Raw genomic sequence first — 17,008 nt, 5'->3', positions numbered from 1 at the left:
GCACAAACCTGAGGAACTTTTACAAAACCAGCTTATTGGTTCAGTCAGAACTATCTGACAAAGTCTTTTTAGGAGATTGCCAGCATAAAGCTTCTTTCAAGACATAGCACTATTCATTGCTTTTACAGCATAGATGGAAAACATAATCAGAAGAAAAAGGTGGGAATAGAAAGTAAAACATAAAGGAGAAGAAAAGGGAAACCAAACACGAAAGAGAGATAGTTTAATGGCACTGCAGTGAATCGTACATAAAGTGCACAATGAAGAGAGAAAAACAAAAACAAGAGAAGAAGCCCTGTACCAAATATACATCTAATCTAGTTTTACTCATGAACTTACACCTTCATTAATTCAATTTTGAAAAATGTATTCTGATGCACCATATTATATCTTTGAAAAGATAAAGATGCACTTACACAGACATGTGAAAGTTTGAATGATAGTAGCTTTCAGTTGCCTGAGCTGAAATCTAAGCCTACAATAGTATGTGGACCTCAGAACTGGACTTCTCTTAAGGCACTTTAAATATAGCATCTAACATGACGCAACAGCTGGTAAGGAGTTTAAAATAACACCAATCTTCCTAAGAAGGAGACATGGGGAAAAAAGAAACAAAATAAAAATACAGAAACACAACCTCGCTACCCCCAAATTAATAATCATTTTAAAGTTTTTTAAGCAATTTTTTTTAATTATCACAAAGAGTTTCTGTGTCTTATGAGCTTAACTTGACCTACATAAGTTGCTTGCCAATGTCATTACTTGACTTTATTGATGATGTATTACTGCATACAAACCATACATTTCTCCCACTGCACCATTCCTTCAACTGCTTAATTTTAATTATTTTTTAATATTTGATTTTCTTTCAAGACACTTTTATGAGTTTACTATATAAAATTCAGCAATATCATATTTGCTAAATTGACCCTATTTCTCATTCCGTACACCATTCACTTCTGAGCCCTCCTTTTTGCTTTCTTCCTATTCTGAACAAAATACTCCCCTACATTCCTAACATCATCACAGTAGATTTGCACAAAACTGCATTTGTTTAGCATAAAAAACATCAACCTTTGTTGACCCTCTTGTGGGTAACCTAAAGGTCTTTATGTGATACTGAGCTAATTTAAGTAAGTGCTGAACAATTGTGATCTGACACACTTTTTTCTACAACAATAGAAAGCCAACAGGACAGAGACATTGACTGCTTGAACAAGTTTATACAATGTGCTGTTAATCTTCCACTGGCCAGTGTACTGTAAGTGCACTGTTTTGACACAACTAAGCAATGAACCTGCCATTTGCCTATGAGGATCACTCTTTTTCAACCAATGTTGGCTTCCACACCTGAGCTGAGCTCTTGTTAGCAGTAAATTTAGGCTTGGGGGCAGCTCCCGAACCACTACCAGTTACAGATTCAGGCCTAGCAGCCAGAGGGAAACTCGGGGCTATGTAGTTATTAGTAGGCAGTGCTTTGTATGGTACTGAGGGAGTTGCCAGATAGGGAGGGCTGCTGGCTGGCTGGTAAGCAGCCTGTTGGTAGGGATGGTTCAAAGGCTGAGGGGCTTGGGGATGATAAGTCGGCGGAACAGCCTGCAGATACTGCTGGTTATATTCTTGTTGGTATGGACTACCTGTAGATGGCTGATAAGGATAAACATTACCTTGGGCTTGCTGATAGTGAGGATCATGCATTACAGGCTGCATGGGTATCCCATAGCCTTGCTGGGGATATGGAGGAGTAAATGGTCCAGCTTGTTGCCCTGGAGCCATTTGATCATATCTAATTGTTTGGCTGTCAAGAAGTGAGGGAGGAGGTGAGCTGGGCTTTGGTACAGGGGGCTTAGCAGCCTCTGCTCCTGTACCAAAGATAAAAAGTGAAGAATCTAGTTTATATGGTTGATGCTTCATGACATCAATAACATTCAGTGGTTTAGGGGCAGGTATTGGTTTCTCCTGGTCTTTTTTCTTCGCTTTGATTGAAGGACTACTTGCAGGGGGCTGTTTTGTTGCTGCTGGGGGATAAAAAGGAGATTGAATAGGATTATAAGCCCTGGGAGGCGGAGCACGTACATTGGGTGTATACTTCCATTCATTTGGTAAGGACGCAGCTGGCGATGTTGAACGACTTGCTTTGTTGGCTTCCACAGTCTCAGAGTCCACAACAAACTTCTCCATACGAGATTGCCTTTTAGCAAACATGTCAGCTCCTTTTCCTTTGACCACTGGCATCTCAAAAGCTGGACCCTGGGACAATTTAGGATTTAAGACAGTGGCCATTGGGTTGACAGGTGACGCAGATTTTTGACCAACAGTATAAGAGAACATTCGTCGTGGTGGAGGGGGAGGAGTCTGGTTTTGTGGTGGGTGCCAAGGTTTAGGAGAAGGTTGGGTGTTTACTGTAGACAATGAAACATTCAAAGATGATTGCTGTAGCTGTGGTCGCCAGTCATTAACTGGTGTTGGAGGCTGGGCTTGAGTTGATGGCCATGTATTGAGTTGTGGTTGTTGAGATGTATTTGAAAGGGACTGTTGCCAGTTGGACTGGGGTGTGGAGGGTGAAGGAACTGATTGAGCCCAGGATGGCTGATGTTGGGCCTGACTTTGGTCTTGAGCCCATGAATTTATAGGTTGCTCACCACCTGGTTCTGGAGGTTGTGGAGCCCATGGTGTCTGAGATGGAGTATGTGCAGGAACTGGTGCCCATGGATTCAGATTAACTTGAGCCTGTGCTTGAGGTTGTACTTGAGGCGCATTCATCCATGGTGGCTGAGTTTGGGCTTGTGTTTGCGATTGTGTCCATGGATTGGCAGGAGGTTGCGGTTGAGGTGGAGTTGAGACCCAGGGTGGTTGAGGCTGACCTGGAAGGTGGGCATTTGCCCAAGCTTGTGGGAGTGCCTGATGATTTTGCTGTTGTCCCCAAGATGGCTGTGGTTGTGTTTCTGGTTGAACTTGTTGAACCCAAGGGGGTTGTGGTTGTATTTCTGGTTGAACTTGTTGAACCCAAGGGGGTTGTGGTTGTATTTCTGGTTGAACTTGTTGAACCCATGGTGGCTGTACTTGAGGTTTTTGCTGAGGTTGTTGAACCCATGGCAGCTGCTGTTGAGAGTCTGCATGGGGAGGCTGTATCCATTGATTCTGGGATTGTGTCTGTACTGGTTCATGGCCTTGACTCCAGGATGCCTGTGTTTGCTGCAAGTGTTGCTTCTCCTTCATGAGTGCCCATGGTGGCTGAACCTGTGGATGGGACTGAAGCTGCTCTTGAGGCTGGGCCCAGGATGGTTGAGCATTTGTCTGAGGTTGTGGTTGCTCTTCATGCGGAGTCCAGGATGGTTGCCCTTGAGGGGCCCAAGTATTTGAGCTTAGTTGAATCTGCGTTTGGCTTTGAGTAGGCTGATGTGTTACCCATGGTGGCTGTGGTGGGGACTGACTTGGAGGTGGGTTTTGAGGTTGAACTTGGGATGACTGCCATGAACAAGCAGCTGACTGTTGATGTGCTTGTACTTGTACTGAACCCCAGGTGGCCATTTGAGAGGACTCACAATGCTGAGCAGAAATCACCTGGCCATGTGTCTCTTGAGATGTCACTTGTGCAGGCTGCTGTTGAGACTCTGGTTCAGGAAGAGTCCATGAATGCTGCTCAGCTGGGGTGGAATTGGTAGTGGTTTCTTCAGGGGTAGGAAGGGCAGAGGGCTCAGGGGCAGGTGCAGGAGTTGGCTCTAGTTCTGGAGCAGGGGCATTTTCTGTGGTGGGGGCTGCAGCAGGTGTGGACAGACTATTTTCAGCACACTGAGGCATGTCCTGGTTGGCTGCTTCTATCTGAGCAGACCAAGGAGGAGAGCTGGGGTTGATCAAAGGCTTTGGTGCAACTGGTGGAGGAACCTTAGGTTTAAGTCTTTGAGACTGGAGGAAATTGCAAGCTTCCGCTCCAAGGCTAAGATAGTCTTCTTCAGGACCAGACTCAAAACCTTTTTTGTCACTTCTATTGAGAAGGTTCAGCAATGCAGGGTTAGGTGATACTTTTGGGGCTTCTTTAAAAGTAAACATAGGCTTGCCGGTATTCTTTCTCCTCGAGTCTGACAGCAGACCTGTCCTAATTGCAGGAGTAGAAATGCGCTCATCACGGGAAGCTATCTGCTCTCCTTGTCCAACAGAATCTTGATTGGTCCCACTTGCTCCATGAGAATGAGGTGTTGCCACCATGTTTTCTGTTGTGAAAGGTTTTGCAGTACGATTGTTGTAAGAACTCTGAATTTCATTAGTTTGATGCTGGATTGTGCCATTGATATTTGTAGAATACTGGTGCATTTGCTGGTGCTCTTGATGATATTGTTGCTGTTGCTGATACAGTTGCTGTTGCTTGTATTGTTGTTGCTCATACTGCTGCTGCTGATACTGTTGATACTGTTGCTGCTGTTGGTAGTTTTGTTGTTGCTCATAATACTGCTGCTCCTGATATTGCTGGTACTGCTGTTGGTTTTGTTGGTGTATATTCACATCCAAATAACCATGACCCTCTGTTGCAGACTGGATATAGGACTGCTCTGTTACTTTCTTCTCCAACTCTTGCACTGCTTCCACAGGTAGTCCTTGACGCCGGAGTTCCTCATGTTCGGCGGTGATCTCATCCATCCTCTGACGCCTTTGAGCAAACATCGCTGCACCCTTGCCTTTGGTATCAGGCAAACATTCCATCTCACCTTGGTTGTTCAAGTTGTTGTTAATTTCAACAAGACTCTTTCCTAACTTAAATGTTAGCACACCTTTGCTACCTGGAGCACTCAAAAGAAAAGGCCTGTTTGATTCACAATCGATAGCAGCTTCAAAGCTAAATTCACCAGCTGGGATTTCTTGCTTATAGTCTCCGTTCACATCGTCTTCTTCGTCACTGAAGTCTGGTTCGTCCTCTCCCGTGCCGTAGCTTACAAGCGTGTATTTCTTGGCCCTCTGACGATGTTTCTTGAACATCAACACCCCCTTATTATTGGGGTTTGAAGGAGCAGCTGACAAAAGGAGAGCGATACGTTTACATTTGGATTTGGCCTCCTTCACCTGTTTCTCTGATAGACTCTCGTTACGTCTGAGCCCTGTGTAGAAAATGAAAAAAACAAATTCAGCAAAAAGGACAATTATATTGCCAAATTAAATATAAAGATTTTTCTTTTGAGTAGATTCCATCTCAGTATAAAGCTATTAATCACTTACCAAAAAAAAAAGAAAAGAAAAGAAAAAGAAATGTAGCAAAAGAAATCAGAGATTATATAAAAAGTCTTATGAAGAAAAAGTGGTATGTTTTGGAAACATACCAAACTTAAATCCAGGCAGGGACAAAAAATATTACCCTACTTTTATTGTGCAATCATCTGGAACCTCCAAAGTACATGAAAAGCTAAGAAAACAATCATTAAAAACTGGGACACAGGAAAGTAATTTAAGTGACAGTATGACAAAGTGCAACATGAGTTTGGAAGCACAAACAGTGCTCCAGAGAAGACTTCAAATTATGAAACAAGGTTTATATTTAAAAATTTGAAAGTGTTACAAGTCTTACAATATGGTTGAAATTATTCAAACATGCAATGAACTATAAAATAAGCTAATTTTTTAATTATGGCTTATATTCTTATGTTAAACAAAATTTCCTGCTTGTGATAAGAAAATATTAATATATGAAAGAAGCAGTAAAATTTCCTGGTTCACTCACAAAGCACTCAACACCATATATCAAATTAACCATTCAGACAAGCCAAAAGTATGAACCACCAAAATAACTTGCATGCAGTAAATTTAAGTCTGATCATCCTTAGAAGTAGCTATTTGTAACTTTAAAGTAGCTCCTTTTGTCTTTAGATTTCTGACACTTGCTCAAAAAACTTACACCATATAACCAATGCAACAACTGACAATGAAAAGTTATTCCTACAAAATGAATCAAACAGTCTTACTTCTTAATGTTCACGCAGGAGAAACCAGAGGGTGGAGAAGACAACGAGAGTGAACGACACTCGCACTTTTTCAGCTCTGTTAAAGCACCCAGTTTGAAAGGATCAGGTATCAGATGAAGGGGACATATGCTGGTGTCTGTCAAAGAGCCACTTTTGCAGGCATCATCAGTGTGCTCTTGTGATATTTCTGTCTTTTACACAGCTCAGAAGAGCTCCTCACTACATGCATTTTGCTCCCATAAAGTTTATAGTGTTTGAAAAGGTTACTGGAGTTATGTGTAATAATTTTTTTCATTGATAAAAGTTTAACAGTTTATGTTATGCTTCTTAAAAATATCCTCTCTGGTTTTGCAATATCTGCTTTCATTGAAAGGAATGAGCTCCCTCCTCCAGGAGCAGTAAAAGACATCCTATTTTAAGGCTTACACACATAGGGCATCAGTCTATGGAATGCACACGTTAATAAACACAGTATAGTGATGTAATACTTCATGGTATAAGAAGAAATGAGTTTCTTCAAAGTTACTTACTTGCGTGTTTTGCCCGATGCTTGCTGGGTTTTTCTTGATCCCCTTCAGATTCGGAGTCTTCTTGCTCTTCTGCTAGAGTTGCCTCGTCCGATGGAATTTCGAACGAGACAGTGAAAGACGCAGGAACAGGCTCACTGGGTCCCCCTCCTTCCTCCTCTTCACTTTGTGACCCAATGCTTTCGGTGATCGTGGGGCCACCCACGCTAAGAGTGCTCCTCCCCGTTCCTGATGTATCTGGCGGCTGGAAAGTGTCCTCCACAGTGAGAGCGCGGACCACCACGCCATGCTGACCGAGCGGCTCTCTAACGGGGCATTGCATACAGTGGGATGGGGTGGTGTGAACAGGTTCGAAGTCCCCCTCAATCCCACGAGCACTCCCGAGAGAAGCGCAGCCCCCATACGCCAAGGTTTGATCAGACAGGGACACCTGAAGCTCCACAAACTCTCCTGGGGAACAGCATCGTCGCACTTCCTTGTTATGGTTAAAAACCAGCTCATGGCCTCCCAAGTCATCTGACAATTTACCTCTGGGGAGAGCTTCTGTGTCGCTGTCCAACTCCCGATGGAGCATCTTACCTTGGGGATCAGATATGTAGACCTCCCTTGGGATTTCAGACTTTGGGGAAATGATGTGGAGGGTGGTGCTTTTTAAATTCTCATCTGAAGAGACCTTTTCACCAAGGGGCATCCCTTCTGAGTCGCTGTCTTCAGATGGGAGGAAATCGCATCTTTGAAAGGAAAAAGGGAGATAAATGAAACAAATAATATTTTTATGTTTTATTTGTTCATCATGAATGCACTGTTAAATTTCATTAAATTATATCACACAATCCCTGTCGATGAGATCTTGGTTATCGGACATACTTCAATTTGATCATCGTACAAACCTGTACCTGTAAGCACTTTCATGACTATAACTGAGACTCTGGGTTGAAGTTTGTATTTATTTACTTTTATTAAATTACATATTTGACAACTAGTGTCCTGCAGAGCTAATATTGGGGTCTCTCATGAGTCCTTTTCTTATATTTTGTTGCATTATTGCATAGAAATGAAACATTTTGCAAAACAAAATAGACCGGGTAGCTTTTATTTTTTTTGTTTAAATAGAGGATAATTGAATTTTATGACAAGAATAAATTAAAATTGGAAAAAAAAAAACGTCAAAAATTTTAAAAAAAATTACTCCAGATTAGGGCTGAAGCTATTTGAATCATTTAAACTATTTTCTTATTTGTAAAAGACAGAAAAATATCTAAAAAGTAGCATTTAAATGCATGAACTCAGGCAGAGGCAATAAGTTGCAAGTTATAAATGGTTAAAGCAATAAAGTAGGCCAAATCCTCAGTCTGAACCTTTACCAAAATGTCAGAGCCATAAAGTGAAACTTAATTACATTTACACCTCACTGGCACTCATTTCCACTTCAAAGGAACTCTGTGAAGAGCAATACAAAATGTCATTATCATACTGGGGTCAGTGAATTCCAGTCAATGCAACTTTAAAGAGACCAGATCTTATCTATAAATAAAACAGAGGGCAATATCTTTATGTATTTTATATTACTAGACGTAAAAAGTCTGCAGGTCCCTTATAAGGGGTGTTACACTGTGCATACACAACATACATGGAAAGGAAAAAATAGTAATTTGAATACAAATCCATTAATGTCTTACACAGATTAGCCATAATAATTTGAGTTCATGTCTAAGTTTAAGTGTACTGTCAAGTTAGTGTATCCAGTGCCACTACAAACTATTTGACCAGTCAGTGCAAAGACCATTGTGAAACATAAGGTCCAACTTTAACTCAGTCAGTTAAAGTTGGCTGAGTTAAAAGTATTTTCTTAAATGTTGAGTTGTAATTCCTTGTGGTTGGACGGCCTCCATGCCATCACCCTAAAAAGGACGACTGACCCTTCTTGAACAATAGTTTTGATCACATATGGTAGAGGTGTATTATGTGCAGATTCACAATATGTTCTTAAGCTTAGGCAGTTTGAAAGGTAATTAAAGCTCACTTAGTCTTTAATGAGTTTCTTCAGACACTCTGAAGCTTGCATTTTGAAAAGCTTGTAATAAAATGCTATAGTTTACACAAACATATTATTTTGTTATCCAAACCACTAATTATGTGTTGTCGGGAAAGACGAATCATGCCTCTCTTTGTGGCAAACCAACAAAACAGTCGGGGCATTTTAGTTGAATTTGCCTGACTGCATCATGCCTAGTGTCAAGTCTGGTGCACAGTATATTATGGTGTGGAGCTGTTTTCAGTAAAATAGAATTTAATGCGTTACTGTATCATAACATTTTGAATAATCCACAAACTGTCTGTTCTCAAACTGACAGAGAACAGTTTGCAAAAAGACTCTTTCAACACAATGAATGAGTCAGTGTGGTGTAGAAGAAATTCACTACAGCCTACAGACCTGATTTCAAACTGAAAAATCACTTTAGGTATAAATTTAAGCATAAACTTTAAGCCTTCAGTAACTAACCTGACAAATGGGCAACAAATACTGTTCTAAGTCTTATAGAAAGCCTGCTCACAAGAGTTTAAGTTGTTATAAGTGCAAAAGGGTAGGCCAACATCATATCAAACCCAATGGACTAAAAATTAGATGCCACACAAGATCATCTACAAGTATGTAGAAAAACAGGTAAATGAATACTTTTGACAATATATTCTATGCTTTCATTTATGTAGCAAAAATTGTAGTATTATTTTTGCCAGTCACTGTTCACTTTAGCAAATTATGGAAAGGCTGAACAACCTTTTCAGAAGTAACTGCAGGGTGCTGGTAGATGTCTCGATGAGTGCTAAAGCTTGTGAAAGGGTGAGATCAGCGCAGGGTTCTCCGTTGATCGACACCACCTCATCATCCTCCCGGACTCCAGCCAGGAAGGCGCGACTGCCATCTTCCACCTGCAGAGGGAAAAAGCAAGGAGAACAAAATCCCATCAGATGGCATGTATCTGCAATCAAATGACATTTGGTCTGATAACAGTGACTCGACATTCATGAACATAACTTGCTGTTACAGCTGGTGAAAACAAAGGAAAAGAATCTGATCTACAAGTGAGGACTGGGAGCCATCGCTCATTCCAACCAATCACATCTGTTTCATTGTCAAAGACTGCCTCTGAACATGTGAGTTCAAAACATTAAGAAGTATTTAAAAATTAAAGATTTTTACAGAGTTCTCCGTTTTTTAAATTTGTTTCAAACGTAAAATGAAAATGCTCAAAAATAAATTTCTGATTAATGGAATTTGAAAAATTCAATTACTGGATGAGGGGGAATAAAATGAATGAGGATATGCAGGTAGGACACAAGGAAGGACAGGAAAGAGCAAAGTAGGAAGGGCAACAAAGGTGCCAAGGAAGGCAATGCGATATGTTCCCCAAATCTTAATTTGTCTTTTCATACTTGTCCAGACCTGGGCAAAACAGAAATAAAATGTAATAGTTTCTATATTTCTGTAAACTAAGTTGCAGAAATACAGAAGGCAGATGAGGATGTACAATAATTTGATAAGGGAGAAATAAGGAAGGGCTAAAAGAAACACAGATGTAAGATGACATATTAGAACCTTTTATTATAGTTACATTTATACATAAGAAAGAAGAAAATATTAATATTTTTCTTTTGACATAGCAATAATAGTACATTTTATTTGTATAGCAGTACCCAAAGAAGCTTAATTACATCAGTGAACATATATGAAAATCATATCCAAGGGCTAATATGGATAATTTCCACCAATTTTATTAAAATTAGATAACACAAACATTACATCTACTTATCATAATTATTGTCACAATAAGTAGATCTGTTCAAATCATTATTTGAGCAGTTAAACAAAACTGCTCAAATACTAAAAATACTGCTGAGATTACAAGATTTCAGTTCTTGTAATCTGTACAATGTTGTCCCTACTGTCTATGCAAGCCAACATAGTGGAAATCCATTTAAAGAGCACTTCTTTAACCAGTTAAACTATTGACTGGTCGTCTCAATTTCTAGTAATCGGTTACTGCTACCTAATGGTTCATTAATAAGAAATTGCAATAGGCTGCAATAAGCTATTAAATCAGCTCAAAAGGCCACTCATACATATGGAGACAAATGATCATATTACTACTACACAATTAGATATGTAGAACCTATTACAGATAGCATAACTTCTTAAATGTTGTATGATGTGCAAGGACTGCAGTTTGTAGGTTTAATGGGGTTTGGGAACACTTGAATATATAAATTACTGTTCTTTCAGGTAAAATGATTATATATTTATATAAATGAGATCATACCCAAATGTCCTCAGGAGTTCAATACAGTAAAAAAGAGTAAAAAAAGGAGCTATGACATGAAAATAAAAGAGTTAACTGGTGACACTGAGTACAAGTACATATATAGATAAATGAATCGCTTCCTTTGTTTATAAGTGGACACAAATCCAGCACAGTAGCATTTAATGGTACAGTATCCTTCAACCATTTTATTACTTAGAATACACTTTAAATAATTACCATTACTGCATAGTGCAAGGTTATGCGGGGAAAGATATGGATATATTTCTTAACCAATGGCTCCTTTAGAATTTGAACAAGTTGCATCAACACTTGCAGTAAAATGTATTTGCCACTAGATGGCGTGCGAACAGCACTGAATAAGTGAAACTGCTTCTTCCTTGTTTTGGGATTGTTGCCTCCATTTTTTAGTCACTTGAATTTAGCGTGCAGCATTTCACGTTGTTTTTCTTTTTTGTTGTTGTTTTTTTCTAAAAACAACGAACAATTTCAAAACAGTTCCATGAGCCTGGTTACTACAATGAAGTGTTGTTACATGTTATGTTGCACAGCTGGTAGGTTTAATATGAGCCCCCTGACTATCTCAAGTTTTTACAACTGGATAAACAGACCCTAAAAAGGCAGCGATCCATCAGGACTCTCACCTCAATACAGGGAGGATGGATTCTGCTGGAACCAAACCGTAACCTACCCAAACTCCAAAAAAGGAGGGAGAATGTTTTGTCGCTGCTCTCCTTGGAAGCCAAATATACACAGTCAGGCCCATTTCTCCCTCTCCTTGTCCTGATTGAAATTTACTGCTCATAAAAGCTAAGCCTGAGTCATTTGTTTGGACGTCTAACGGGTAAATACAGCTGGTGATGACAGGGGAGCTGTGTCCAGTGTTGTGGAAGTAAAGACAGAAACGGTCACATTTATGGCTGTCTTTGTGAGCGGTTTGATTGCACACGCCAAGGAAACACGTTTTCTCCAAGTTTCAGCTAGCTAGCAGATTGAAACTGCAATTCAAAATCACCGTGCAAAGAGCTGCAGCTTTCACACTCCTTGGGACTTTATTTTTTTACCCCCAAAAAACTTTAATCTATTTTCACTTGGTCTATTTTATGTGCTAGACCATGTAGGAAGTCGTTAAAAAAGTTTTTAGATTTTTTTCCCTGGAACAGCTCGATAAATGTAGTACTAATATCGGATATCAATATCGGGCCGAAATTTCTATGCATTCGTAACTACTTACAAAAATAGTTCATTTTATAATTAAAATTAACTAAAAACAAAGACAATTATGTTTGGCGCCTTCGTCATACACAGAAACCTTTGTGTACAAAACACTGCGCACAGTCTCACCTTTTAGACTCCGCCATTTGTTGTGACCAGGATGCTGTAAAATGTATCTTCCGCTTCGCCACACTTACGCTCAGCACCAGCTACAGAGCGAAAGCGCAGTTCGTTGGGTACGCTCCGAACCAGCCACTAGGACCGGAAGAAAGGCTCTGGTATTCCATGAATCAAGGATGTCTACTTGACCCACAAATAACGACGGAAACCAGACGCACTTGCGTTCGTCAACAACTCACTAGCGGAAGTGAGAGCAACACAAATAATTGTCCGGCGGGAACAACTGGCGCTAAACAATAAAACGGAATTTAACATATTTCGGAACCAGATAATCACTGGATTAATCGTTGCAGCCCTAATCCCATCCATTTATTGTCGTATAATTATCCAAAAGGTAAAAGAATGAATCACACATATCTCTCTCGGCAGCAACATCGTTCTGGTCATTCAGGGATGGATTCGTTCACGTGGAGCTGTATCATATGAACTTCTTCGTGTGGTTTCAAAGATGAGGGTTTATGAGTTTGAAAACATTTCTCCGTCATTGCTGCTTTTTCTTCTTTGATTTCCAACTTTGACTTCCAACGATTCACTTCCTGCTAAAGAGCCCCCTGGTGGTTGAAGAAAATCCACAGAAAAGCCGCACCGGGCTATAAACCGCAATGTTCAAAGTGCGGAAATAAGTAGCAGCTTATAGTCCGAAAGATACGGTAATTAAACTACATAAAGCATCTACTTAAGCCTACATAAAATGTTTTGGGGCAAAGTTCACACATTACAGTGTATCGAGGAGCAAAGACATAGGTATGCAACCCTACACACTCACCCTAGTCATTTATAGAGTTACTATAACAAACATAGTATGCTTTTGAACCTGTGGGAGGAAAGGAGGATGTCTGCAGAAACAAGCATGATGCATGGTTAACTGGATCAAGGCCAAACTATGCCTGTCAAAGTACTAAGAGCAAATGTTGTTTTCTAGCATCATTCAGATCCAGCTGCTATGGCGATCTAATCTTAATTTACTTGCACATGAAAACAAAACAAAACAAAACAAACAAAAAAAAAGCAAGGAAACGTTTTTTATGTAGGTCTCATGACTTTCTGTCAGAAGAGAAGTACAGAGCCTCGACTTGTGCAGTTCAAGTTGTTAAGGGGAGCAGGAAAACACCCCTGAATGACTGAAGCTTTGGTATTTTGCTGACTTCTTAATAGCTTAATAGGGTTCCTAAGGTGCACTATTATGGCTTGAATAACCAAAACAAGAGGCATCTTGGTCCACATTTAATTCAATAAACCAGGAAAAGAGTCGTATTTATCCATGTCAGAAATCTGATTTTGCTGTCGAGATATGCAATTGTGAATAATACACTCATTTGGCAAATTTAAGGTCTCAAAGTTTGCTTTATACCTATCTGATCCATGTTGATGGTCCATTCTAGGATGAAATACCTTTCTAATTAGGCAGCAACATTGTTAAGCTAATAGTATATTTTAAAGATCTTGTTTCAAATACTTTGCCGTTTCTGTAGCTTTAAAAAAGTGACCTCATCAGCTTCCTACTTGGAGCCAGGACTCACAATAAGAAGAAAAATACAACCTCCCTTATAAGGAAAGGAGAATTAAGAAGTCATGCACTTACACTCCTCTCCACAACTCTAAGCATTCACTGAGTCTGAGCAAACAAAACACAACACAGCCCCCCACTGAATTCAGCAGAATTTGACCAAACACAGCAAAATCTATACTTTATAATATTTCTCCTAGGTTACTGATCTGGCTTTTTGTCCTTTCCACTTAAAAAAAGCTTAATAGAGTCCTGACTTCCAGATGATTTAGACAGATCTCCCCGGATGACAAGCAAACCGATGACGTCAAACCCGGTGTTTAGCACCATGATTGCACCATAATATTTAAGTGGGGAAATAAAACTTAAATAAGCTTTTCGGAATACGAAGTTTTGTCCCCGTATGGGGCCCTGTGTTTGGCACAGAATTTTGCAAGACTGAGTGCAAAATTTGTTTTCTTATGGGTGGAAATTAAATAATTTGTAAAGGTTTTAGATATTTTTTTTCTGAGATTATGTTTTCATATTCTTTTGGTTACCTCTGGAATAGACATATCCAAAATCTGATGAAAAAATACAGTTTCCTTTTGAACATTGTTTATCTGTTGCTTAGAAATCCGGGTGCCTGTAAAATGGACTGTTTCCCTAAGGAGAAATATGAACACGCAACCTTAAATGGCAGAAAACTCTTAATGAAAGTCAGAAACAAACACCATGATTTGATTATCGCTTGTTCATCTGTCACTAAAAATAATCCCTGGTAATTTTTCTCAGACTTTCTGGGGCTTTTCTTTCAACTTGAGCTTTGATGTTGCAAGGAATGCAGTTGAACAAAAACATTTACATCTTTAGTATTTTGACAACGAGTTGAGGAGTGATCACTGCAGCTTGCATTACAATACCATATATAGAGCCACAGCATCTCCTCATGGGTAAAGGCACCTGGTTTTGCCACTGTGTCTGCACTGTAGTATCAGAAAACAGTCTTCAAGAAGTTATTTGCATGCTGTGCATTTATTTTTATTTTTCTAAAGATACTGAAACACTAAAGAAATTAATTTGGAGAGGACTAGATTTGTTTTTGTTATTCTCTTGCTATGTGCAGCTATTTGTTGGTTGTTTTACTTGAAGACTGGAGTCAAAATGTTTCATATTTTTCTTTTATTTCCCTCATAAATGCAGGAAATACCAGTCTGACCATCTGATTGGTCAGACTGTCCATATTTTTACTCATGAAAAATATGGACAGTAGAGGTGCAGGAGCAGAAATGTTACTTGTAGTTACCTGTTTAAAGGTATGGCAAGATTGTTAACAGTTGCCATTTCAAAATTGCTAAAATTTCACTTCATATTTTTAGCTCAAAAATGTTTAAGCTTGCTGTGAAAACACAGACAGTGAAGCTGTGGAAGTGCCAGAATGTGTAGAGGTTTTCCTGGCTTTTTATAAGATAGATCAATAGTGATGCACCTCTCCCACTTGTTGCTGTGCTCTGCTGCTCAGCTGGCTGAAAGAGTGGTGTTTCCCTTGTTTAGACAAAATACCTGTTTGGCTGTTTGGAAACGCTTCTGGTCACAAAAAACCCCACAAATGGTCAAATTGTTGAAATTGAAGGCATCCCACCCCAGTTAAAGCAAAGTTGTTTTTGAAATTGGCAAGCCAGTGTTTGATTAATAACGGTTTGAAAATAAAAGCAATTATATCATGCTAAGCATTTGTTTTAGACTTTTGTGCTTTGCAGCATGAAACTGAGTGTAATCATACCATGAGAATCTTAGATAATGCCTATATTGTTTTATTTTTTTTAAAGTCTACTACACATTAAAACAGTTTGGATAGGTTTCAGCTCTACTTTTTATCACTTTTAGTTCATCTGCATCCATGCATGACACACACACATTTCTCTTGCCCAGGTCAGTTCATATCCTGAATAATGCCTTGTTTTCTTACAAGAGCCTCTACAAACCCATGAAGGATCACACTGCCCTGAGCTTCGCACTCTCTCTATGGCCTTGCCCATATAAGGATGCTGAGGAATCTCTCACCAAAACACAGCCAAAGCACACAAAAATGCACCCAATAGAAAAAAAGTTTCACCACACAGATTTTCAATAAGTAGTTTGGAATGTTTTTTTTTTTAACATGTTACTATATGTAAGATGTTACATGTAGTATATTACTATATGGTAATACACCAAGGTTATTTTATTTTAAAAAAAGAATAGATAGATACCTGGGAAGCGAATAAAGGTCTGTAAATATCCCCCTCTCCCTGTCTTAGGCTGAAGCCCCACGGTGCGCCACCACGCAGGGTCACGCAGATGTAGTCCCCGGTGCCCATGCTGTGCGCAGCCACCTTCCGTCAAGCTACGACGGCGCGCTCATAGCGATGTCAACCCTGCAAGCAACTTTCCACAGTAACCACATCCACCGCACTGCCGAATGATCCCCCCATCATCTGAGTTCTGACTGAGCCCGGCCCGCTTTTTGGAAACGTCACCGCGCAGAGACCCGCCCGCCCGCGGGCGGTGCGTGCAACCGGTGGGCTCAGCTTCTGGAGGGGCAACATCCACGAATCCACATCCTGCTGCAGACCATCCAAGCCTGTCTTTAACATTGAAATTGAGCGTTACGCGTCAACTACATGTAGTCAAATATTTTAAACCAACATTTTAAGCATTTAAAACGTATAAATATTTATTTATTTATTTATTTTAACATTATTTGTCAACGACAGCAAGTTGGCCGCATAAAAAAGTCTCCAAAAAGTTTAGAAAACTTTTTGTCAGGAGTTTGTTGTGAAGAATAAATAAATAAATAAATAAATTACGTGGCCATGTCTTCATTAAAGAGATCATGCTAATCTGGTTGACCAACCCCCAGGTGGCGCTAAGCTCTTTTTTTAATCTACTTTATAAATAAACTCACTTAATTGGCTTGTTTTTGTGTTGTTTTTGTTTTATCCCGTGTTTTTTAATTCTTGTTATTTTACCTGTTTTGTTGCTTATTTTACCTATGAAGCACATTGGCCACTTTGTTGTGTGTAATAGTGCTACATAAGTACAGATTGATTTATTAATTGATTCTAACCTGCATCAGCACTAAAAGTGAATGGTGCACAAAATTAGCAAAAGTAGAATTTCAACTCTACCTGAAAACAAGAGGATTTTTTAAAATGTTAAAATTAGTTAGAAGATGTTTAATAAATGAATTTATTTAAGATTTACTATAGTAAAAACAATCTATATATGACATTTGAACATTTTATGGAGATTTAATATAGCCTATAATAAATCAAAAATGTTTACTTAGCA

General features: G+C 39.4%; 1 protein-coding gene across 1 annotated transcript; it reads right to left on the bottom strand.

Moving 5' to 3' along the window:
- Nucleotides 1-206: 206 nt before the first annotated feature.
- Nucleotides 207-16,116, bottom strand: LOC129373169 (synaptopodin-2). The gene is made up of 4 exons (XM_055050953.1): nucleotides 15,928-16,116; nucleotides 9,255-9,406; nucleotides 6,479-7,206; nucleotides 207-5,090 (listed from the first exon to the last, which is right to left on the bottom strand). Exons 1-4 carry the CDS (start codon nucleotides 16,033-16,035, stop codon nucleotides 1,318-1,320), a joined length of 4,761 nt encoding a protein of 1,586 aa, XP_054906928.1. The 5' UTR covers nucleotides 16,036-16,116; the 3' UTR covers nucleotides 207-1,317.
- Between the last annotated feature and the right edge of the window lie 892 nt (nucleotides 16,117-17,008).

The sequence above is a fragment of the Poeciliopsis prolifica genome, unplaced genomic scaffold (genome assembly GCF_027474105.1).
Source record: "Poeciliopsis prolifica strain line A6 unplaced genomic scaffold, Auburn_PproV2 SCAFFOLD032, whole genome shotgun sequence".
Lineage (NCBI taxonomy): Eukaryota > Metazoa > Chordata > Actinopteri > Cyprinodontiformes > Poeciliidae > Poeciliopsis > Poeciliopsis prolifica.
This window is presented reverse-complemented; position numbering and strand designations above follow the sequence as displayed.

Excerpts from the sequence above, each read along its gene's own strand:
- LOC129373169 (XM_055050953.1), bottom strand. The coding sequence starts at position 16,035 with ATGGGCACCGGGGACTACATCTGCGTGACCCTGCGTGGTGGCGCACCG. Across the intron at positions 9,407-15,927 it reads GACCTTTATTCGCTTCCCAG|GTGGAAGATGGCAGTCGCGC; the intron begins GTATCTATCTAT and ends TTCCCTCTGCAG. Across the intron at positions 5,091-6,478 it reads GCATCGGGCAAAACACGCAA|GGCTCAGACGTAACGAGAGT; the intron begins GTAAGTAACTTT and ends TTTTCTACACAG.